Source organism: Diuraphis noxia, unplaced genomic scaffold (genome assembly GCF_037042655.1).
Source record: "Diuraphis noxia isolate RWA-SAM2 unplaced genomic scaffold, SU_Dnox_SAM2 contig0005, whole genome shotgun sequence".
Classification (NCBI taxonomy): domain Eukaryota; kingdom Metazoa; phylum Arthropoda; class Insecta; order Hemiptera; family Aphididae; genus Diuraphis; species Diuraphis noxia.
Window position 1 is genome coordinate 28,515,781 of NW_028301715.1, and position 26,119 is coordinate 28,541,899.

Below are 26,119 nucleotides of genomic sequence, written 5' to 3' on the forward strand. Positions count from 1 at the left end.
TCGAAAATCAAAGTACTTTTAATGCCCCAAAACGTGATGACAGACAAAAAAAAATAAAAACATCATGGTTAAATCAAAACATTCCTCGCTCCACTTAGAATCTAAAATATCCGTGAAAAGTTGCAAGATTAAAATAAATGTACAAAATATAAGTTTTACAAGTTATTTTATATAATTAATTATATAAACATGTGAATCAAATAATAAATGCATTAATGTAATACTAAAAATGAACACATCATTTGAAACCATAATTTTTAATTATGGCAATACAATAAAAAAATTGTCACTACTTTCAAATAAAAATACTAAAAACTTAGCTCAAGCATATTACATATTTTAATAGTACACTTGATAATGTCAATAACCAGTGAAAAATAAAATGTATTACATTTTTCTTATCATACACAAAATAAATACTAATAGTAGTATCAAAAAATATGAGCACATAAAAAAATAATTTAAATTGAGTCTTTGTGATTATTTGATGGGTAAAAAATGTACACAAAATCTGATATTTCCAATAGTACACACTAATTCATATAACAAAACTCATTAATACGTGGACCACCTATGTATAAATGTATAAATAGATTATTAATATAATATGCAAACTTAAAATAAATTAAAATATAAGTTTATGAGTTTTAGATTAAAATGATGATGGCTTGTTGTAATATGTAGTTAAATTTAATTAATGACAACTTTATTTTGTCTTTTAATTGCTTATGTGATAAGTTATACAATGAATAATAATAAAAAAAAAATTATAAATATATATTTGAACTAGATGGGAGAGATCAATAAATCACAAAACAAAATACCTACTAGTTTCTAGTTAAATTATAAAGCAAGTACAACATTATTCAGTTCCCAAGATCAAATTTATATGTTAATACATAAATATAAAAAAATCAGATTTACAATTTTAATTTTGAGTTGTAAAGTATTAAAATTGCATATCATTAGAATTAATGCAATAACGGTACATTGAGAAATAATTAAAATATTGTCCATTGTCCTCCAAATAAAAATTGTTATAACAAAAGGAAAAAAAATACTATATGTAGTATAACATGTAATAAAAAAACTAAAAGTAAGAAAATTATAATAAATGTGCTAAACTCAGAAGCAACAAAATCCTATTAATTACATAATGCATTTTAGAAAAAAAAAAATGTTACTAAATATTTCTTTTAAGTATATACTAAATGCGGCAATATCACTTTTTCACTTATTTTATACATTGTATTTATATATAAAAAAAAAAAAAAAAAAAAACATAAATAATATTTAACATTTAATTTATGAAAGACATACATAACGGGCAGTTTTAATGCCTGATTAACAGTAATAAATAAAATGTTTAAAATACTTTAAACTTAAAAAAAGAAGTTTTAATTAATAATATGAGCAAATAACTCTTGGTTATATATCTAAATAATAAGTAAATAATTGAAGTATTCTTAATGTTCTTATTTTTAACAGATATATTTTTTTTTTACATATAAATTTTTGTCAATTAAAATTTGAAAATATTTCAATCAGAAATAAATAATATATAAAGGAAATCATAATGTAGATCAGAAAAATTGTTAAATTAATTTTATTTAATTGTACAGGTTTGTTAAAAATATTGAGATTATTAAAGCAAAATGAAGAATACGTTAATTATCATTGATAAATAACAATAAAAGTTTAACAAAAACACAATACCAAAAAATATGAGGATTTTTTTTAAAATTGATTCAGTCTTAAAGACATTTCGGTATCACAAAATTTAGAATTCTCATAATTTTAATTTTGAACACTTATGTGGGCACTAAAACTTATTAAACTATATAATTTCACACTGGTAAAATACATTACTGGTACACTTAATAGTTGTTGTAGATTTTGTCTTTTTTTTGCATTTTCTGGCTTCGAGTATAATTGTAAGGCACTCAGATAATGACTGTTAACAAAAATTTCAAAGCTAACAATATAATTCTGTCAGAACTCATAAGTTTTTATGTTTTAAATTAGTTTAATCCAGTACCTACTTATACATAAAAAATATGATAATAATGTATTAGTTGGTTTTGAATAGATAGTAGAACAACACCTTAACCACCAATGTAAAAATTACTGAAGGAATACAGTAAATTAGTATTTGGATTTAGATCATAATAAATATGAATTTACTTCGTGCATCTAAGGTAAAATAGACTTAACTCACTTAATAGGCTAGTCTTTGGATAGCAAAGAAATTTATATAGCAACATTTTTCTTGTACTTAAAATCATTGAGTATGAAGTACACAAATGTATTTTGCATAAATAATCATGAATCAAATTAAATGTATAGATTATTTAGATAATTTACAAATTACTGTATCTAAGGTGAAATAGACTTAAATCAAATAATGAGTTTGTCTTTGGATAACAAAGACATTTTTATAGCAAAATTTTTCTTGTACTTCAACCATAGAGTATAAAGTACACAAAAAATGTATTTTGCATAAACAATCATGAAGCAAATTTAATTTATTGAAAACTTTTATTATATTATTATATCAAATTAATGTATCTAAGGTGAAATAGACATAACACTCAAATAATAGGTTTGTCTTTGGATAACAAAGACATTATTTATATAGCAAAAAGTTTCTTGTACTTTAAAAATAGTAAAAAAGTACACAAATGTATTTTGCATAAACAATTATGAAAAAAATAAATTTATTGAATACTTTTATATTATTATATCAAATTAGTGTATCTAAGGTGAAATAGACATAACACTCAAATAATAGGTTCGTCTTTGGATAGCAAAGAAATTTATATAGCAAAAAGTTTCTTATACTTTTAACAGTAAAAAAAAGTATACAAATGTATTTTGCATAAACAATCATCAAACAAATTCAAGTTATTGAATACTTTTATGATATTATTATATCAAATTAGTGTATCTAAGGTGAAATAGACATAACACTCAAATAATAGGTTAGTCTTTGGATAACAAAGAAATTTATATAGCAAAAAGTTTCTTGTACTTTAAAAATAGTAAAAAGTACACAAATGTATTTTGCATAAGAATCAAACAAATTAAATTTGTTTAAAACATTTAGTAACAAAATTGATTTCTGTATCTACAGAGTGATTCATGAAGCGTACAACACTCATTATTTCCAAAAGTGTAAATGTTTTTCAAAATATAATTTTACATACCTCCAAGTCGTTTACAAAACCATGTTTTTATTAAAAAAATTATATTTTTAACATTTTTTTATCCCTATAATTTTTAAAGTTTTTTACTTTTTTGAATGACAACATGTAGTTTCAAAAAAATTGAATTTAGGGCAAGTAGTTTATGAGTTATAAATATTTAAAGTTTAGATGAGCAGTTTAGTGGACAAATATGTCGCGGGATAACCCCGTACTACTCTACTCCCCTCATCAAAACTTTAAATACATATATCTCGTAAACTACTCGCCCTACATTCAATTTTTATACATCAAATTACTTAGAAAAATTTTCTGTTTTGGAATATCAAATTAAAACTACATGTAGTCATTCAAAAAAGTAAAATACTTAAAAAATTATAAGGGTAAAAAATGTAAAAATATAATTTTTGATAACAACCTTGTTTTGTAAACGACTTGAAGCTATTAAAATTATATTTTCAAAAACATTTACACTTTTTGAAATAATGAGTGTTTTACGCTTCATAAATCACCCCGGATATGAAATAAATTGAATTCACATAAACAATTTGTCTTCAGATAACCAACAAATATAACTAGCAAAGTTTCTTTATGAATTGAAGTGTTTACAGAAACATGTTGTTATTCATAATTTATTTATAAGATAATATAAAAAACCAAAACTTACAATTTTTCAATACAACTGGTTCAGATGGAGGTTTATTTTTAGGCTTAAAAAATACATCTCTAATGAGCATCGAGTGAATGGTTGGTATTTGCTTTTGCTTGTGTAGCCATGGGTAATCTGGATTGTAAGATTCATGTTCCAAGGCAACTCGTCTAGAAACACGGGTCATAATTCCTAACAAGTCATTATTGCTAAGATCATGTTTGTTCATTTCCATACAAAGACTCTGAATAAACCATGTGCCATTCTCAGGATGCCTGAACGAATAATAACCTTAAAAAAAAATTCTTATAAATCATTTTGCAAATATAAAAAGCTGGTAGTCTAAATATTAAAATTTACCATCATAAGTACTGAAAGTAATCAAGAAATCTGCATGTTTAGGAATTTTGTATGAGGCAGTGGAACAATCTACTTCAGTTTTCTTCGGTTCTATTCTCAATGTAATCCCAGGATCCAGCCTTTCACCACGACATGCCTGAAATAAAAAATAAGAACAAACTTAGAAAACACAATAATTTCCATCTGATTATATAGCTTACACAATTACCTGCACAAAAAATAGTTTAGGTTTACCAGCTAGTGTAAGACATTTATCAGCAGTAAACGAATCCCACAAAAATTCAACTGGGTATGGATTGTCTCTGGCATAAATATATGATGAACTGACCCCGTGTGTCAACACCACAATAGCAAGACAATCATTTTGAGAATGATCATCATTGACCACTGTAAAATGTACCACAAAAATAATAAGAATAGTTATATCAAGATTAAATGGAAAGTATGAAATAATTTAGTACAATAATACATACATGCATTCAAATGACGAGTCAATTCTTCGTGATACAAGTTATTCCAAACCACAACATTAAAATCCAAACGATAAAACATTTTTTCCAACTCTTCAACATCTTTCCATGAACCTTTCCGTTCAGGTAAGGTCTGGGTATCAAAAACATCATTGTTAATAATAACAGCGAAACCTCGATGTTCATGATCCATATTATAACAAGTTGCATCTTTAGTAACAGGCATTACAATATCCACAATTGGTTTCTTAAAACCAGGACTCAATTTGCTATAAAATATTATTGAAATAAAACCAAATGCACAAATAGATTATTTTTAGTTACAATTTTTACTTGTTACCTGTTTGGATTAGGGGTTGGCTTTGGATTTTGTTGTTCATCTGATTTTTGAGTAGGCCGGGCATCAACAGAATCAGGGTCATTACTGTTACTAAACCTAAACCATGTTCCTTTAAAAGATCTGCATGAAGAAGACTGTGCACCAGGACTACTATAGCCTTGATCAAACGATTCTATGGTAAGTTCAGCTCTCCTAGATCCATTTAACTCTGTGATATTTGTAGCCAGTGATGTAGCTGAGTATAAGACTTCACCAGATGCTGATGGGAAACTATGGCGTTTAATATGTGCTGGAGACATAGTTCCACCAACACAGTCAATCACATCTGAAGTTCTACGAACACGTGATGGAATTTCTGATGATTCCATATCAATACTTTGTGAATCATCCAAAAACACTTCGTCGTCGTCAAATTCTTCTTCATAAAAACCAGTGGATACTGACAAAAGATAGTCTTCTTCCTTGGTTATTGAGCCAAAGTCTAACGATACTTTCTCTTCTTGTGGAGATTCCATGATGATCTAAATAAATCAAAATTATTTGGCATCAGTTAAAGTCAATTATATTTTTTCATTAATAAGATGAATTTTTACATTTTAAATGTGCAAAACAGAAAGCATTACAATAAGATTATTTAAATAAATTCACTAACAAGAAACTAATAACTATGTAAGATGCATGTTAAAATACAATCACTATTTTGACAAAGACGCTAAAGGAGAAATTTAAATTCAACAATTCTCAACAGTTCATAAAATGAGTATATAAATTATGATTTATATTGCAAAAATCATCAAGACTATAGGTATAATTTTATTTTTATCATCAATGTACATGTAAATTAAAAATCTAGATAATATATAGAGTCCAATGAGGGATAATTTACTATATTTATAATTTAAAAAACTTCGACAAATAAAAAAACTAAATAATATAATGTCTTCATTATATATATATACTAATTACTTGAAAGTAATTTGTATTTAAAATGTATTATATAGGTAGTACCCATTAAGTGGTATATATTACATTTTTTATTTGCATAGTTACTTTTTTAAATGATCATTAAATTAAATATCCATACACTAAGACACCAGTCAGTAATTTATTATTAATGACATGTATTACTATATTGGTAATAATTATAATATTTTTCTAAATATTAACAATTTAACCGCACATAATTGGATGTAATGAGTAATGACCAGAGAACATAATTAGTAAATAACACAGATAAACACAAGACTAACCTAAATTTCGTTAATTCGAATAGGAAGTTAATTGTTTCTCATTCTTCGCTAAATGTTCAACTAAAAAAAAATTGAATGTATTATGTATTAAGATAAGTTAATACTAGTATCGGCAGCAACTAGAGAAAAAAAAAACACCAATGACGTCATTGTTGGACTACAGAGAAGTAAAAACCGCGACCCAACAGGTCATAACCAACCACAACCAAACACTGAAGAATAAACATTTAAACCAGTAGTTGTTCATTGGAGTGTAAAAGGACACGATAAAAATATTAAAAACGATGATCAGCGGTGGGAGAGGAGGGTTAAAACATAGAAACGGCGCGGGCAGAGGTGCGGTGCTTGTCCGGAATCAACGTGCGAGTTGCAGGACGCATCACAAGTGGTTCCCAGACACACCAAGAGGACAAAAAATCGTCGTCACCGTCAGCAGGATTATATTCGTGCCCACAACGCCATTATTATTTATTATTAAATTTTGTCTTACCAAGACGCAAATACAGATTTCGATATTCAATATAAATGCCCCCCCCCCAACATTCTCATAAGCAGATTAGGAGAACCCTAAATCCCCAGCTATAAAATGTCGAATAGTAATGATTAACAGATTAAGTAACGTGTGCACGCACATACAATAATAATTATAAGGACTTGTTGGCGGACACGTACGATATTCTACGAATTTCGGATATTATCCATCTTGAAATAACGATTTTAGTAATCAAAAATATATCGGCACATTATAATTTATATCGACACGTATTTGACTACTGTTACGCATACGTTATAATAACGATATTATGATATGTGTTATTTAACAAGCTAGTGGAAACAACTCAAGACGAAATTTATTTCGTTTTCCAAATCGATAATGATATTTATACTAAAAAGGCACCAAGGACAGCAGTTCGAACACACGTTAACTACTGCGAAGATTGGTGTCGACGGCACACGACCACATGTGATCCCCAAATGATGACGAAATATCGTATTCGTTTTACGCAACTACTACTACTACGTCTAATACGACGAGCAACAATAACAACAAATACTATATAATAATAACATTATCGTGTGTTCGTGTGCCCGTGAGCCAAGTGAACGATCGAGTCAACCAGACACAGGTGCACGGCATCGTCGAGCAGTAGCAAGAGCGGGTGTGGGTGTGGCGGGGAACCCCTGAGGCTGTTGTCGGAGATAAAAACCCATTAAATTAAAACGCACATAATATAATATTATTATACACGGAGGAAAAAATATCGAACACACCGGTCACACTATATACATGTAATAATAATATAAACACAATGGTGCTGCAGAGTGGCAGAGCTCTGCCCCAGTTGCTGCTGTACCATTAGGCGTGTATTAAATAATAGTATATTATATTATTATTTATCTCTAATCTAAATTTATCATATTGTTCTAGAACGAAAAAAAAACGTTTTTCCAGATAAACAAACGCAACGAAACGCACGTGACCTCAGATTACTAAAGAAATAATCATCGGGCGAAACCATTCCGGTGGAAGGCAATTGGATGAAAAAAAAAATGAGCGTGAAAAACGTCAAACGCGATAATGTGTTTTCGTACGCTGCGTCACACACGTGAGGCAACTACACGTAACTCAGTCACTGCCGACGTTGTAGTAACATGCATGCACATACACACCCAAAAAGATGACTTCGAAGGTTTTCAAACGCGTACAATTGATTTTTTTCACCCAAATCGTGAGCATCAACCTGTCGGCGGACGACGATGAAGATGAATAAAATAAATTGTACGCGCCATCACCGATCCATCTAACGTCGAGACAAGTGTGTGTGAATTTGCGAACAATTACTACGATACGGTGGACGAGTTTTCCACGCAGTGCCCTCCCCGAGTACACTGCGTACACATGTCCACACACGACGTTCGTCGTTTTTCACTAATGTCCCTCCGGCCTTACAACTCGTGCTTAAACCTTATAAACACGTGTCAAGATTACAAAGGGCTGCGCAACCACCGGATGTGCAAGGTTACTACTAAAGATTTTTTTAGTTCTCATCGAAAGTTTTCATCATCGGTCGACAGCGCGTAAAAATATATTACCATAATACTGATTATTATAATTTAACATTAAGGAAGAACATCGTCATAGTTAATACTAGGTTGTAATTACTAGCGTTCATGTCGAAGAATCTATTCGACATAGCGATTATATTTACCTAAGCACTATAACTGACTACTATACCTACATAAAACGATTAGCAATGGTTAGTAATGCGTCGGTCAAATTACGCGTCATAAAAAGTATTACGAAATCAATTTTCTTTGTTAAGAATATACCTACCAAACGAGGATATTCGTAAACCTACCAGTTATAGAAAATACACAAAAACCAATACAACACGGAAAATAATTTGAGCTCAGGTGGCTAAAGGAAACATATTTGAAATATTTTATCCAATGCATATTAAATAAAAATTTTTATTTTTAATAAAGGAAAACTAAAATTAATTTCTCTAAATTTATATGTAATACGTATATAATATATATTCAAGTGCATAATATATATTTTTTATAAATTATTTAGATATAATGATGTGTAAGATTTAAGTATAAATAATTGTAAGACAATCAAATAACAACTATTAATTATTCATAATTTAAAAGAAATAAAGTAAAATGAATTTAAGAAAGCAGTATATTATTTTATTGGCCAATGAACTATTTAAATGTCAAAATTAACAAGTATTAATGAATCAATAATTATTATTCCATTGAATTGTTGAACATTGTTTTCTTTTCATTCCCAATAATTCGAATCCTCTTCTGTTTAATATGCTTGGTGAGTTTTCCTTGTGATTTTAAATCTTCATATTGTCCAACCAATTGCAATATTTTTGATTCTCGTTTTCTTAAAAATTGAGGTTTTTTACCATCTTTAATAACATCCAATCTCTTTTGTCTCTGTTCCAATTTTAATTTTTCTTGAGCTTCCATTTTTTGTTTTTCTCTATCTTGATTTTCTATTCTTTGTAATAATAATTTAACCTGCTTATTTTTTTCATCATGACTCTTCTGTTTCAACTTTTTCTGTAGCTTTTTCTTTTCTTTTTCTCTGATATCATTTAAAAATTTGTAATTTCGTTCAAAAACACGTTTATCAAATTCACCATATAGAGAATCAAATCTAGGATCAATGCTTTTAGTTTCTTCAACTTTGGTTTTAATATTAGATTTATGTTTTTTGACAAGATTCAAAGAAGGGTCAATTTTAGATGATATTTCAGATGGTCTGTTTTTGTTTTCTCGTTTAATCGGTTTAGTATAAAAACCTAATTTTGGTTTTTTAGTAGTAGCATTTTGGTAAACTTCATTTCCAATTTTCTCTTTCAATTTACGAAGCTCTTCTAATGAAAGTTTCTTAAGATCTTGTTTTAACTCAATTTCAGATTCAACAGTTAAATTATTCATTTTATGATTTTTTTTTTTTTTTAACACTGAATACATCCACTGAAATAAAAAAAAATTCTCTTTTACTTCATATTAATCAAAATTTCTAATGAACACTGAGAACTATGAAAATACATTAATTTAGTTTTATGGAATAAAAAACAAATATATTAATAATTGGATTTCACTTCAAATTAAAATGTCAACATCAGCAATAAAATCAAAGAATAGGTAGGGTACTCAAAAATTTACTTTATTACCATATCATAGATATAGTGTTATAAATACATGCAACTCATAGAACTAACAAACATACATGAAACTATTAAAACTAAGTGACTAAATTCTGTATATAAATGTAGAATATTATGTATTCTAACCTTGTTTCTAACATAATTAATTAAGTCTTATTTAATCACAACTCCTCTTAGATACATAAAAATAATATTATTTTTATTTTTTATTAATCATATGGCCTAGCAACAATGATTATTAGCTATTTGTAGGAGGGAGGCGGGGCAAGAATTCTTTGCTAAAAATCTGGGTGGCCACCCACCAGGAAGCTAGTAAAAACAGCCGATACATACACTCAGAGCATACAAACACACCAAGCCACTAAACAGTATTATTACTATATTCAGTATATAGTGTTATCTAATAATAAAATATTATGGTTATACTCTTTTAATTTTATACTCTCCCTCCTTACATGAAATCCAAATAGTTTTAGTACTATTGTCTAATTTCCTATTTTATAATAAAACTAAAAGATATGGAAATATACCTTTATTATTCATCATTTGGGATAAAAACATTAATAGTTCCCAATAATATATGGGTAGGTTGGATTAGATTATCAAATCAAACATTTACAATTTCAATTTAACACCAAAATAATATTTATCTTACCTACCAATTTACAATTATCCTTATACTTCACTATATTTTTAGAAATAAAAAATATGATTAAATAAAAAAAAATGTATCTACCTACCTAATATTCTCATTAATTAATCAATAGAATATTAAAAATTGAAAAAAATTACTAAATACCAGAAATGTTGGATCATAAATGACAACTGCTTAGATGAATATTGAATGCCTACAAATAATTTTAATCATTAAAGATTATAGTATAATAGTATATAGTATAATTTTAAAATAATAATTAGTAATTAAATTAAAAATGATTGTTTTATTAGAATAACAACAATTTTATATTTTTAATTTTTAATTTAATATCTATTAATTAAATATATTAATATATATACCTATAATTTTACCATTTATGTTTACACAAAATGCCAAAATACATAATATGGTTATATTATTCTATATTAAATACATACTAATGGAAATACTGTTTTGTAGCATTTTGTATAGATGAAGGAAAGATGAGGTTATTGACTCATTAAACTGTTAAATGTTAATCAGGCATGTACCATTTAGAATGATAGTATAGAATCCATTCATATTTTATTTTATAATAAGATTATATAATAGATTTGAGGAGTGGCCGTTTAGATATAATTATTTATCACTGCCACATGTTGCATGGCTATTAAGAATAAATACCTTATATATTTATTATTAATTACACAATCAGAGATTAAATTTTACATTAATTAATTATTTAAATAAACTTATGAGGAAACATAAAATATTACTTCTATCAAGTATGATATTATGTACCCAAAATAGTAGTAACACAAGTGTAGGTACTAAGCCGGTTTGATTATCATACTGTAAAAACCATCATCTATGTTTATATTGACATAAACAGTTAGCACATGGCTATTGAAAGGAATCCAGGAGTGTAATAAAATATAGTAAATAATACACAGACCCGAAGATAACACTAAAATACATACATAGCAATAATTATTTGTTTAACTGGCGTGCTATATTGTTCACACTATGCTGCTTAAACGTTTTTTTAGGAAATGGAAATAGACAGTGTTCAAATTGACTATATGAAAAATAGTATGATTACCCAAATCAGTTTTTTTTCTTTGTTGATTCAAAAACTTGAGTCAGGCGATACCTATCTGCCATTGCTTAATCAAATAAAGTTCCTAATGCTGTTTACAAAACAAGTTAACAGATTGCTATTTAAAATCTTATTATGCATCATCAAATAGGGTTTCAGACAAACATCAAATGTTGAACAAGCTGCAAAGCGCAGCATCAACAACCATCGTCAGAAAACAGTCAATGAATAAAAATCTGACAAAAATAATTTTTAGATAAATAACAGAAACTTACGATTTGAAAACTGCCATAGCAAGAATATGTCGAACAATTAGGGGAGGAGAGGATCAATGATGTTGGCTGAAACACACGAAACTCGACTACCGGACAGACGTAACTGTACTGATGAGTGATGAATGGTGATGATCACAACGATGGGACACCGGTATTGGTGATTCACCGGACCACGAACAGGTAGTGGGCACGCGATCGCCGTAAGCGTGAGTCATCCTATCACTCTTTTGCCGGGAAAAACGCAATGACGACAAACTAGGGCCAGTCACCTTCAGCGAGAAGTGAGCTCATTAATCTCCGACACCAATTTATTGTCAATAAGATACACATTTTATGCACATTCAGCGAGAAACAGTTTCGACAAATTACATCTAAAAACCCCAAACGCGAAGCTACAGACGTGGGTTGAATTTTGTTTATTCTCGCGTTTCCAGGCGCCGATGACGCACTAATATACAAGTAGGTACACGAAACACGTTGGACGCGCAGGGTTTAAGACTAGAAGTGGCCGCGTCCTACGATTGTTATTACCACTATTTTTATAATACTATAATAGGTATAATCATAAACACTGATATTTACCTTCTTCGTCGAATACGGCAAACGGGACTTGAACGCATTGACTCGTCGGACGAAATGTGAGAAACGACGGCGTACTAACAGTACTCGGTATTTACTAGTTATTATTATTGAACACTCAACAAAACTAGTGACGAGTTGTCGCAAAAATACAACACCAGCCGATAAGATTATTACGCATTTACGCGGATTCACACGCCGTCGTTCCCTTGTGGATGTCTCGTGTTGTATGCACTATGTAGGCAATGCAGCTGTATGAGTGTGAATGTGTGCGTTTGTTGTTACTTGTTTGTGTTGTGACTTGTGCGTTGTGCGCTTGTGTTGAGCGTCATCCACTCCTCCCCCATCAACACACCAGAACCATACTGATTGTGCGAATAGTAAATAGTGGTAGGAGAAACTGAGACCCTGGTATAAATAACCAACCATAGTTTCCAACCTCCTTGGAATCTTTGGTTATCAACGAATACACGATATCACGGTTTAAGATATATATATATATATATATCTTAAACCGTGCACGATATTAATTATTATCACGGACTAAAATTTATGTCTACGACAAGACAAGTGACAACTTTATTGTCTTTAACTGCAAGTTGAATGTCTTGATTTTTAACCATGATTTAACATATACTTTATATCTTATTTGTGATATTATCCAACAATCAATATGTCAATATCCACTGAATTTGAATTTATAGTAGGTATATTAGTATCCACTTCCAGCATTCCATTACCCGATTTTCGACTTAAGAACTTAAGATCCAAAAGATACTCTAGGCAATATATCTTTATGGTATTAAAGACATGTTCAATATACTGAAAATATCAGAACTATTTTGATATTTATTTATGATATGATAAATAATATTATTGACACATTAAAATTTATCGTGTTATAAACCCTTTAAAGCGCTTTCACATTTAAGACCATTTTATCCCCATACAACTATACCATAATCCATAACTTTTTTCATAAACGGAACAAATCCCATTTAAAATAACTTACGCGTAAGTGGCGAGTACCGGAGAACGTGTAGCGTAATTAATATTTACGAGAATATTTATATACAACAAAAACCAAAAATGAAACAACATTTATTAGATTTCATGGACATTTTAATAATGATTATAATATTATAAATAAGAATTTGTGCAGCTTTGCTTATGTTGAATCGGAAATAAAAATAAGGCGATAGTGAGATTTCCAAAATAATCAAACATAAATTATAGAAACAAAAATGAAAAAAATATATGTAACGTCGTTATCTAGAGGTTTTGTTTTTATTTGTACTATTTGTAATTTGTTTATATAGTTGCGTATATTTTGGACATATTGTTTATCTTTACTTGAATTAAAATCATTAAAAATTTTACTACCTCCGGTTACAATGTTCTCCAGATTAATGATAGCATTATCTTTTATCGTGAATGTTATTTATGACTTATGAGCAGTGCTGATGTCCAGACAATTGTACAATATTTTAGAAATACGGGCTGTCGCCTATCATTGTCGTATATTGTAGGCAGCTATTATAAATGTAATATTATTATATGCAAAATAGAGGAAAGTATTTAAATGTTAATATCAGTAAGGTCAGTGAAGCTAAAAAGCCGTTTTTACGTCCAAGCATGGCCACGGCCCACGTTAATAGGTAGGTGCAATGTCCCACGCTATGGGCTATGGCTAGTTCTATTCTAGACCTTAGCAGTGTTATTCATAGTCAAGTTGGACCTGGATTAACAATGGTTTAATAGTAGTTTAACAACAGTTTAACAACAGTTTATCTTTTTTGTTATTCGTAAACGATAAACTTTACTTAGACCATAGACTAATACATTATTAAACCCGAGTTTAACCAAGGTCTAAGAATTAAACCAAGTTTATTTAAACTTAAGGTGGATTCACACCTCGTCGTGTCGTGTAGTGTCGTGTATATTTTCAGTGCTGTGATTGGCTTAACCACGCGGTTAGACTTGGTTGATTAACGGTATTCTGCCAGATTCAACTAGTGATACCATGACGTTCCCACATATACCGCGAAGTTGAATATATTCAACTTTTGATCGTGTGGTTAGTTATGGTTATTATTATTAATTATTTTATGATAGTAAAATGTTATCATTGAACAAAAACGAAAATAAATTATAATTTAAATTTCAAAATACAAAAAGTGAACTTCTCATTATTTTATTTTTGCTAGTTGCTCCGTGTTCGCGTTGCTACTTGACAGAATTTAACGAAATGGCGTTTGTTAAAGTAAGTTAATTTATAATTTTTACGGCTCTGTGTTGTCTTACAAGCGAGTAACATAGCAAATTTACGATCAGATCACGTTCAACTCCGATAGTTTAAAAATTTGAGTGAATCCTATTATGAAACTTGATGGTAAGAATATTGTCTGTGTTTGTATGTGGGCTTTTTACGATTGTTCAATTTTATGGTAAGTTATGCGTAAATAATAATCCGTAAACTCACTTAAAAATTGAACACTCGTAAAAGCCCACTTATGAACATAGATAATGTTCTTATTATTGTAAGCAAAACTTATGGACAATCTTGTATTATATTTTAAATTCTTAGCTTTAAATACATAATATTATATTACCTATTGCAGTTTCTTTCATTTTAATAAAGTTGTGAAGAACCACAGTAGCTTTAATTATACCATTTACAGTTGCTTCACTAGCAATGATCACTTTACTAAAAATTCTCCATCTTGCCACAAGAATACCAAAACAGTTTTCAATACAACGCCTTGCTCGGCTCAACCTAAAATATGAAAATCTATAGTAAGAATAGGTGCTGAGAAAGTAAAATAGGTCTTTTACCTATAATTAAAAATTGCCAATTTCAGAGGTAATTTTGATGTTCCTCGCCCTGGGTAAGGTCTCATTAATGAAGGAAGTAGTGGGAATGCTTCATCAGCTACAATATAAAAAGGAAAGTCTCCAGAGTTGGTGCTTATTGCTGTAGGTTTTGGAAATAATAGATCATTGTTAATAATTTTTTTCCCCATTTCACAAGCTTTAAAAACGCCTCCGTCACTACACCTGCCAGGCATTCCTATATTTACACAAGTAAAATTGTAATTTGCATCACACATTGCCATGAGAATTGTGCTGTGACTCCCTTTATAATTATAGTTTACTGAACCACTCTTCGGAAAAGCCTATAAGATAAACAAATTGAAGACACTTTTGTATTTATATTTATGAATTTCATACTTGGTGGACAACATGTTTCCCATCAAGAGCTCCTACACAGTGAGGCATTTGCCATTTACTTTGAAACTCATCAGCAATTTTAATCCACCCATCTTCATTAGGAGTGAACAATACCTGGAAACATATGCATCAATAGGAATTTGCTTTTCAAGATACCTAGTTATTTTGATACCTCCAAAAACTTCTAGTATTTTTTAATTGATTAACAATGATTATATGTAGAGAAAGCTTAACCATTATGTAAATAAATTTGTAAACTATAACCTAAACTACTAATAATATGTTTTACTTACATCATCTTTCAATACATCCCACAAAATATTACAACATTCCAATATAATTTTAGAGACTGTTGATTTCCCCACGCGAAAATCATACATAATGCTCGTCATGCTTTCCCCTGTAGCTAGATATCTTTTTTTTATTAAAATAAATAAATACATAGATATCAATGTTTTATTAAGTTAAATTTATGTAATACTAACCTCAGTGTCATTGCTAAAATTTCTCCTACATTTAGTACATCAATTCTAGTAACCTTCCGTTCAAGACTTGGGCCTATTAGCATTAAAAGTTCTTCAAAAGTTGATGATGACATTCTTGTGAAATTAAAAAAGAGGTCTGAATTTGAAAGTTGATGTTCACTTAACATTGTAGCATAATGACTATGGACTAAACGTTCACAAAGTAATGGACGTATCCGCCATCTAGATTATAAACAATTCACACATTACACATGCTAGAAAACTATATTGATAACTAGCTAGGCCATTTGGCTCAAACTTACATACATTATCTGTACCTACATTCATATATAATATAATTGTATACTATTTATTAATTATCAGATAAATATAGGTAATCACATTATAAATATTTTAAATCATTTAACTAGGTACAATAAATAAAAACCCATTGATACTTGTATCTCTTTTTATAATAATTATAACACACTGCACGTACAATAAATATATTAATATTATTAGACTTTAGTAAATAAATATTTACCTTCTATTAACATTTGATAAAACATCTTCAAGTGAAAACAATAAACATGAAATAACACAAACTTTTCTCCTTTGCACTTCGCAGTTGTACTCATAAACTGCTCTATTGTACAACTGTTGATCCATATTGCTAATTATAGACTAGTTAAAAAGCTTAATGAAGTTATGACAAAAAAGTAAAAGTGTAGTAACTGATTCTGTGGTTGTATCGTTATTTTTATCGTAAATATCAGAATTCAGTTTCAATATTCTGCAATCTGCATAGTAAATTAAAAAAGCCCGCGGAATATCAAATTGATAAATAAACATATTGGTTACGTCATGTATACACGACACGGTATAGTACGAGATGACACGACACTACACGACACGACGAGGTGTGAATCCACCCTTAGGTTAAACCATAGTTTTTGACGATGACTATGAAAACACCGTAGGTGTTATAAGTACCTAGTACCTACCGATGTACCGTATACCAGAGCTGGTATTTAAACTGTGCGTCGCGGCTCCCAGGGGCGTCGTGAGAGTTTGCAAAGGGAGCCGCGTCAAAGCACCGAAAACCAACATCACCTACGCCTTGTATAATTATTTTATAAATATAATTTGCAATCATTATGGAAATGAAAACGTCACACCCTACGATTCGACCATTTTAAGTTTTATTTCTAATACTAAATTAACTGTTATTATTGTCGTAGGCATATAGTCAAATCAGACATTTTATTAAATGCTTAGGCATATAGTCAAAGAATTTAATGTTTATGCAATTTCACTATCCGCCTAGACATTTAGTTAAATGCCTAGTTATTTAATTAAATGACTAGCCATTTGACTAAATGTCTAAATGCCTATTTCATGCCAGGCAAATAATGAAAAAACATTTTGTATTATTTTAAAAATTTAAATATATTTTCTATCAGTTATTTATTGCTATTTTATATATAAAAAAAGCTGTATATTATTTATTAATATGAAAAACACGTAGGTATATGAAATAATGTGTTTAATTTTGTATTATTTAGTATTGCTTTAAAAATGAAATCATAAATATATTCAGGTAATAAATAATTAGATGTGATAGACATAAATGATAGTACGAGTATATTGTATAGCCTATATGTATATAGTCAGTATAGTCTATAGTACGAGTAGTCGAGTAGTGAGTACCTACTATATATTCTTATTAAATAAAATTAAAAGTTCCATTGGTTTTTACCATGGAAAATTAACGTAGGTACTAGGTTGTATGAGAACCTTATCTATATAGAGTACCGTGAGACAAATTATAATCTTATGGATTATAACGACAAAAATATGGCGTTATGGAAAAAGATACAGAACATGCGATTGAATTGTACAATCATTTAGTTTAGTACGTCTATTACGTTTAAATAAATAACTGATAGAAAATATATTTAAATTTTTAAAATAATACAAAATGTTTTTTTATTATTTGCCTGGCATGAAATAGGCATTTAGTCAAATGAATTAAAATTAAATGTCTAGGCGGATAGTGAAATTGCATAACATTAAATTCTTTGACTATATGCCTAGGCATTTAATAAAATGCCTGATTTGACTATATGCCTACGACATTATCACCTACAATATAATTTATTTCCCATATTGTATCCGTGTGTTGTTTCAATTTTTTCATAATAATTTTGGAGCCTTAAAAATATTGTAAACACCCAAAAGAGCCGCGTGCTGAAAATGTTTGAATACCTCTGTCGTAGACCTAATACATATTCAACCATCATAATTGTTATGAAATAATATTTACGTATGCCGTATATACTCTGTTCACTGTCCAGTGTCCATCTAATAAATTATTATTTTTTTTTTCATAGCATTCATCAGGAATTATTACAATTTATTTATATCCTAATTCGTGGTAGTCTGCAGTAATCTTAATATGTTTATGAAATAATTTATTGTCCTGTCGTCTGTTGGTTAGGTTAAATGAGCAGTTAAAACTACGCAGATCGTTATCGTCTTTTTTCGAAGAATAATAAATTTAACCTACACAAAAATCAATGATACCTATTATAAGACTGAGATAATATTATAATAATCTATTTATTATTTATTATTTATAACTACTCAGCTAAATATAATGTTGATTTTAAAATTTACATACAATTTAACAATTTTAAATGCTTATAATATAACTCACTTAAAAATTAAATTAAAATAAAACCTTTGAGATTCACTAGATATATTCTTACATATTCTCATAATATTACATTTTTACTTTCAAGTTTATGATTCCAGAGATAATATAGTAGATAATAGCATATGGAATATAGTAAAGATCGATACTAGATAATACTAGATATTAGAATTCGTGATAAAAACTAACAATAAACAATAAATAGTTCGGCGAGGCCGCGAGGGAAACATCCGTGAAAGTAACCTACTTCAGCGACATCGGAAAAAATTTAATGGGAGAGAAATGGAGAATGTAATAACAGATACGATAGAGAATTAGGGACCTTTATAATTGTGAAAATAAAAATTCAGATTAGTATACAAAAGACAATAATGGGGATTGTGGGGATTATAATCCCAATAGCTGTAATAACAGTATAAACACAGAGATAATTTAGTAGAGATATTTCTTATTTTAGAGATAGGAAAAACTTGAACAAAAGTAGAAGACAATAGTATCATTACTTGGAACTTTGTCATACTTATGACAATACACTTTAATAAAAAGAGGATGTCCGCACGATATTTGTTTTCTCTCAGTAACGAATCGCATAATTATTAATTAATAGTACTGTATAATTAAATCAATGGTAGTTGTAACCAGTCAGTGCATAGTAATAAGTAATATATCGTTGTGTCGTTATCAACGATAAGCCATTTCTAAGGAAAAATCAAAAAATAGACGAAAACGACGAACATATGCAAGTCAACCATGGCCCATGAGCGATGGGCAACGCCGTCACAGGTAGCAACAATAAATTCAAGGTAATAAACTAAATATAATTAGTAAGTAATACCATTGATTATAATTATAGTATTTATAATCAATGGTAATACGTATGGCTTTAATGCTTTAAACATTTTTATCTTTATTTTTAATCGAGTTAGACGTCGGTACACGTCAGGTATTTCATGTTCCACAATATTATTCGTTCAGATTGTTCAGAAATAACCCGCGCAGACAGTCGAAATTAATCGCAACCACGGTAACTTCATAGAACTAATACTCCTTGTCATGATTTTTTTTTATGCCATGTGAAATTTACGTTTCCAGAGTTATATTATTGAAAATACGAACTATTCACAGTACATCATGTCACTATCATCATGTTCTACGAAATATCATCAATAACATTTAGTCGGTCGGGGATCGAGATAAAAAGAATTTTCAATTTAATATTAAATAATCTGAACGTTAGCAGAGGTATTGTCGTTTTGACTTCTGAAACGGCATAGTTGTTTTTCGTTTTTAATTGGCTGATGTAATAAGTTTAATAATATTAGTTTTTGAATAATAATTCTCCCAACATTATGTACTCATTCATTTAGAGTGTAACAAAGATGATCTACTGAGATGAACACCAAACGGTTTGTGATGGATTACCTCAAAGTTTTAGTCTCGTTTTTAGTCATACAATTGACGTGTCTCGTGAATGGCGACGAACACAATCATTTGGTACGAATTAATATATTATTTATGATAACTTCTCGTTACTTCTATAGTTCAGTATTAAATTACTTTTTTAGTATATTGTGTATAATGTATTGATGTGGTGGCAGAGTACTCTTAATAATTTGGTGATGTGGCTGAATATGAGTCAATTTTTATGAGTGTGCAATGAGATGTTTGAATTAATTTACTATGTTTGATTACATATGCTGGAATAGTTCCTTATTATTTAGAATCACAAAATCTAAAAAGAATTGATTAATTTTTAAAATAGGTCAATTAATATTTAATACCTTATTTGAAGACTTTTTGTGACTTGAAAAATTAAGATAATGTACTTGATAATAAAGAGTTGTCACAAATGTATGATTTCCTTCTCATGTATCTGTCCAAATTCATATATTTGTTTGTGAACTTAAATATTAATCATTTTACAAATTGTATGGATAATAATTTATTAATTTATTAAAGATAAAGCCAATTTAATTTTAAAAAAAATAACTATAATTTTATATTTCAGTATAAACCTAATGAGGAAGTGGTATTGTGGATGAATACTGTCGGTCCATATCATAATCGACAAGAAACATATACTTACTTTAGTTTGCCATTTTGTGCGGGCCCTAAAGATTCAATTAGTCATTATCATGAAACACTTGGTGAAGCTCTACAGGGTGTTGAGCTTATTCACAGTGGACTGGAAATGCATTTTAAAGGTTTTGATAATTTTTAAATCCAATAGTTCCTAAATAATTTATTCAAATTGATCATTTAATTTAGAGGACATATTTAAAGTTCCATTCTGTCAAGTAAACTTGGATGACGATAAATTAAAAGCATTTATATATGCCGTAAGAAATCATTATTGGTATCAAATGTATATTGACGATCTTCCAATTTGGGGTAAATTATATTTATACAAACTTTTACTGTTATTTAAATTATTTTAAATTATTGGGTTTGGAACTTAGGCATTGTCGGAGAAGTAGATGAAACTAATAACAAATATTATATTTGGACACACAAAAAATTTGATATTGGTTTTAATGATCAACATATTGTTGATGTAAATTTGACATCAGAGACTAAGGTCGAACTTAAAGCAAATACTAATATTGAATTTACATATGAAATGAATTGGAAATCGTCTCCTATCTTGTATAAAGATCGTTTCAATAAATATTTGGATCCTAAATTCTTCCAACACAGAGTAAGTCAATAATAATAATAATATTTATATACAAATTATTTGTTGTAGATGTAATTGTTCTCATATTTTATTTCAGATTCATTGGTTTAGTATTTTTAACAGTTTTATGATGGTTATATTTTTGGTTGGATTAGTATCAATGATTTTATTGCGAACTGTGCGTAAAGATTATGCTCGTTACAGTCAAGACGAAGAAGTTGATGCTATGGTATTTGATAATCTATTTTTAATTTAACTTACATATTTTAACATTTTAAATAATAGGACAAAGATTTGGGTGACGAATATGGATGGAAGCAAGTTCATGGTGATGTTTTTCGTCCAGCATCTTATCCTATGCTTTTCTCTGCCATTATTGGATGTGGTCACCACATCACTCTAGTCACTCTCGTAGTTATAACATTTACAATAATTGGAGATTTATATACAGAGTAAAAACATTACATTCTTTTAAACATTTTGTTTTAAATTTTTAAATTATTGATTTTTGTTGATTAGACGAGGATCATTATTGGGGACATCAATATTTGTGTATGCTGTAACCTCCCCTGTTAATGGTTATTTTGGAGGAGCCTTATATGCTAAGATGGGTGGACGTATTTGGATCAGACAGATGTTGTTATCTGCATTTTTACTACCTTCACTTGTTTGTGGCATGGCATTTCTTATTAATTTTATTGCAATCTATTATCATGCATCTCGTGCTATTCCATTTGGTTCAATGGTAAATAATGATTTTGACGTATTTGAATTATTTTTCTAATAACAATGATTTTTAGGTTGCAGTAGCTTGTATATGCGTTTTTGTGATTTTACCTCTTACATTGGTTGGAACTTTGCTGGGTCGAAATTTATCTGGGCAACCAGACTATCCATGTAGAGTCAATGCTGTACCAAGACCTATACCAGAGAAAAAATGGTTCATGGAACCTTTAATAATCACAATGCTTGGTGGAATACTGCCTTTTGGATCAATTTTTATTGAAATGTATGTTAATATAAATATAAATAATAATAATAATATTCATATTTAGTAATATGATATTAAACTTCATTTTGATTACCTAATTTTAGGTATTTTATTTTTACTTCATTTTGGGCATACAAAATATACTATGTTTATGGATTTATGCTGTTAGTCGTTTTGATACTTATGGTGGTAACTGTTTGTGTCACAATTGTATGTACTTATTTTCTACTTAATGCTGAAGATTATAGATGGTACGTTTGTATTACCAATAATTATTTTGAACACTGTTACAAATTGTTTATTATCGTTACAGGCAATGGACAAGTTTTGCAGCAGCAGCGTCAACTGCATTTTACGTGTATCTATATTCATTTTATTACTTCATGTTTAAAACAAAGTAAGTTATTGTGTATTTATAAGCACATTATTAATTAAAACTTCATTATTTATTATATTCAAGATAGGTAATTTGTTTTGAGTCTTACCATAAAACCAATAAAGTGAAAAGTTAATATCTGAAGGCTCACTTTATATTATAAAGTTATCTATTAATTTTTATAAAAAAACCCATAACTTATTGCTTTAAAAAAAAAATCACTGATTTCAGTGAATTCAAGGCATATAATAGTAAAATACCTAATTAGTTATTACACTGCTAGTTTTTAAAATAGTTTTGATATATTTTAAATGTATTCTTAATTACATTATTAGCCACTTTGTCAGTTAACTTTGAAATAATTATATTAAAACTAAAGGGGTTTGAGGTTAATTTTTGCATTTTTATTTTTAAATATAAAAATAATGGGTACTGGTCTAGTTGACTCCTGCCACTCAGATTTAGTTGATGTCCACCACTTACATCTCTCGTATTTTTGATGTTATAATCAATAACCAATAATTTATTTAAAAATGTACTAATAATGATACATTATACATTTATGATTATACAGAACAATTCATGCGATCAGAATAAAAATATGATAAAATAATATTAATAATTAAATTGTTATACGTATAATAAAAAATTAAAAAAATCATGTAGGTGGCCAAAACTCTGCTATGTCCTTCAAAATGATTCATAAATATAAAATGAAATAAAAATAATAATAAAAAAATATGCAGGTGGCCAATACTCCATAACGCTATATAGGGCACCTGCTATTATACCTATCTTATGTCATTAATTTTGGATTTTACCAAAAATTATTCTTAAAATATTTAATTAGAGAATTTCACATGAATACAATGTTGTACCTTTTTTATCTGCACTCTGCTATCTATTAGTTTATTATACATTTTATAACATCAAAATACGAGACATGTAAGTGGCGGCCATCAACTAAACCACTACCAAATAATGTTTTTGGTAGTATATTGTGAATTTTGTCTTTATTAACATTATTTATAAACATTATTAACTTTACTTATTATATTATTGCATTACTACTTATCATAAAGTTATTGTAAATATCTAGTATATTTCAAATTGTTGATTCATGGGTCCCAGCCTGTATCTTATTAAAAAATGAAAAATATCCATTATTTTTCCGTCTGTGGTTTTGAACCATATTATCATAATCAGTGATTTACAAAAAGTGGTTTTTTATCATTACCTTGTGTTGTGTAGATAAAAAGACAATTAATTTCCTTATTGTAGTTTCATCTGATTATCAATTTATTAATTAATATAATTAATTAAGTGTATATTGTAAAACCCTCATAACACTTGTATTTAATATTTCAGAATGTATGGACTTTTTCAAACTGCATTTTATTTTGGTTATATGGCCTTATTCAGCATTGCTTTAGGAATAATGTGTGGTACTGTGGGTTATATTGGTGCTCATGCTTTTGTGCGCAAAATTTACACTACTGTCAAGATTGATTGATGATCAACCTAATAATCACCACCTGTTTAATCACAATGTTTTTACATTATGTAAGTTTAAATTAAACAATTGTAGAATACTCATATTCTATTATTATTTTAATTTTTGAATTGTATTATTTTTTTTTTTATACAATTGTTATTCAGTATGGAATAAAATTAGTATACATGGTGTATATAGTATGTGTATTGTGATTTTCAGCATAATATAAACATTCGATCCTTATCCATTTGTTAACAAATAATCAAATATTAATATCAAATTGTATGTTATGTATACATAATTTTGTATATCTCTATTGAACATCCAAATGTACATATAAATTTAATAAATGAACACTTATTAATTATTATTTTTTTAAATGTGAATATATTTTGTACATTCAATTTTTATGACTGTACTATGGCATTTACATTAATTATTTACTCTAACAATTGGCCGATAAGTTAAACATAACATAAACAATTATAAAATTATTTGTTTAAAATTTGTATTTGCTGTGGTAAGAGGAACACCATACCTGTCTGTAATTTTAAGCGTGAAAATATGGTTTATGTGAATGAATATCAAATGGTGTAGTTTCTGTACTTCATCTGTGGATAGAGATTGATGATTTTTATTTTAGAAAAAATAAAGTCATTATAGTAACTATTGATAAGGTTATTTATGGTAATGTAATTTTAAATATGATATTGCATGATCATTATAAGGTGAATTAACATAAATATTATTCACCATGATGGATTGAAGATTATTATTTATTATTCATTATCACTATTCTATCTCAAATAATTATTTTGATTATTAATTGTTCTATACTGACTATTATTCTATGTTACAATTTTATCTTACTAAATCCTAATACAGTAATACAAATTCTTATATCTTATTATTTGATAATCAAAGGCCACATTTTCATCTACAATAATCACAGAATGGTAGTTAAAATTGACTTTTACTAATAAGAAATAGGTGCAATTTATTTTAGAAATATGGACGTATCATTTAGTCTAAGGTTGGGCATTAACAAGTTAAAAGTTACAATTAAGTTAATTAACATGTTACTTTTTTTTCAAATTAACTTAATAAATTACTTGATTCAACACGATTAACGTGTTAACTTCAAGTTAATTTTTTTCAAAAGTATTAAGTTAATTTTCGTTTGAAGAATAATACAAATTTTTGGATGAGGTTTTTGGTATACTTATAATTTACTATTTTAATATGAATTTCCTGTACACGAAAATAGCTTAAAAAATATTTAAACACTTTAATAGCTTTATCGGCTATATAATATCTGCCTGCACTTTAATTGTTTTCCAAGGTAGGTAATAAAGATTATCGCTTTGATGGGTTTCCTGAAGTGGATGTCGTATCGCGTATGATGTCACCAGCGTTTTTTTATAGCTACTTTATATACTTTGATGTATCATTTAAAATTTCCCCAATGCCTTTCTTGAGCATAAAGAAAAACTATCTAATAACCTATATTACGTGTCTGGAATTGTATATTTTAAGTTTTAACTGGGTTAGGTTACTTTCTTTCCAAAGTTAACTTTTTACTTAATTAATTAATGGAAAAAAATATGGTCAA

General features: G+C 28.4%; 3 protein-coding genes and 1 long non-coding RNA gene across 8 annotated transcripts; 2 read left to right on the forward strand and 2 right to left on the reverse strand.

Annotated features, from left to right (window-relative positions):
* LOC107162114 (caspase-1-like) lies at positions 1-12,765 on the reverse strand. Of its 3 annotated transcripts, none has more exons than XM_015508878.2 (7): positions 12,561-12,765; positions 5,023-5,543; positions 4,686-4,951; positions 4,421-4,599; positions 4,213-4,348; positions 3,871-4,143; positions 1-1,954 (listed from the first exon to the last, which is right to left on the reverse strand). In XM_015508878.2, exons 2-7 carry the CDS (start codon positions 5,535-5,537, stop codon positions 1,944-1,946), a joined length of 1,380 nt encoding a protein of 459 aa, XP_015364364.2. In that variant the 5' UTR covers positions 5,538-5,543; positions 12,561-12,765; the 3' UTR covers positions 1-1,943. The 3 variants fall into 3 exon arrangements, with proteins under 3 accessions (XP_015364364.2, XP_015364366.2, XP_015364365.2); XM_015508880.2 differs by lacking the exon at positions 12,561-12,765 and adding an exon at positions 11,979-12,119; XM_015508879.2 differs by lacking the exon at positions 12,561-12,765 and adding an exon at positions 6,273-7,117.
* LOC149055163 (uncharacterized) lies at positions 7,111-9,770 on the forward strand. The gene is made up of 2 exons (XR_016191910.1): positions 7,111-7,562; positions 7,702-9,770. It is a non-coding gene; the product is annotated as an uncharacterized LOC149055163 (long non-coding RNA).
* On the reverse strand, positions 8,948-12,696 carry LOC107162102 (ribosomal RNA processing protein 36 homolog). 2 transcript variants are annotated; one of them, XM_089228527.1, is made up of 2 exons: positions 12,561-12,696; positions 8,948-9,773 (listed from the first exon to the last, which is right to left on the reverse strand). In XM_089228527.1, the coding sequence occupies exon 2, from the start codon at positions 9,768-9,770 to the stop codon at positions 9,030-9,032; it is 741 nt and encodes a 246-aa protein (XP_089084653.1). In that variant the 5' UTR covers positions 9,771-9,773; positions 12,561-12,696; the 3' UTR covers positions 8,948-9,029. The 2 variants fall into 2 exon arrangements, with proteins under 2 accessions (XP_089084653.1, XP_089084654.1); XM_089228528.1 differs by lacking the exon at positions 12,561-12,696 and adding an exon at positions 11,979-12,118.
* Positions 12,766-19,123: 6,358 nt separating the features above from the next.
* TM9SF3 (transmembrane 9 superfamily protein member 3) lies at positions 19,124-24,877 on the forward strand. Of its 2 annotated transcripts, none has more exons than XM_089228634.1 (11): positions 19,124-19,771; positions 20,977-21,172; positions 21,237-21,359; positions 21,428-21,666; positions 21,743-21,874; positions 21,931-22,097; positions 22,165-22,390; positions 22,446-22,654; positions 22,741-22,887; positions 22,950-23,033; positions 24,381-24,877. In XM_089228634.1, exons 1-11 carry the CDS (start codon positions 19,733-19,735, stop codon positions 24,523-24,525), a joined length of 1,707 nt encoding a protein of 568 aa, XP_089084760.1. In that variant the 5' UTR covers positions 19,124-19,732; the 3' UTR covers positions 24,526-24,877. The 2 variants fall into 2 exon arrangements, with proteins under 2 accessions (XP_089084760.1, XP_089084759.1); XM_089228633.1 differs by lacking the exon at positions 19,124-19,771 and adding an exon at positions 20,086-20,462.
* Positions 24,878-26,119: the final 1,242 nt, after the last annotated feature.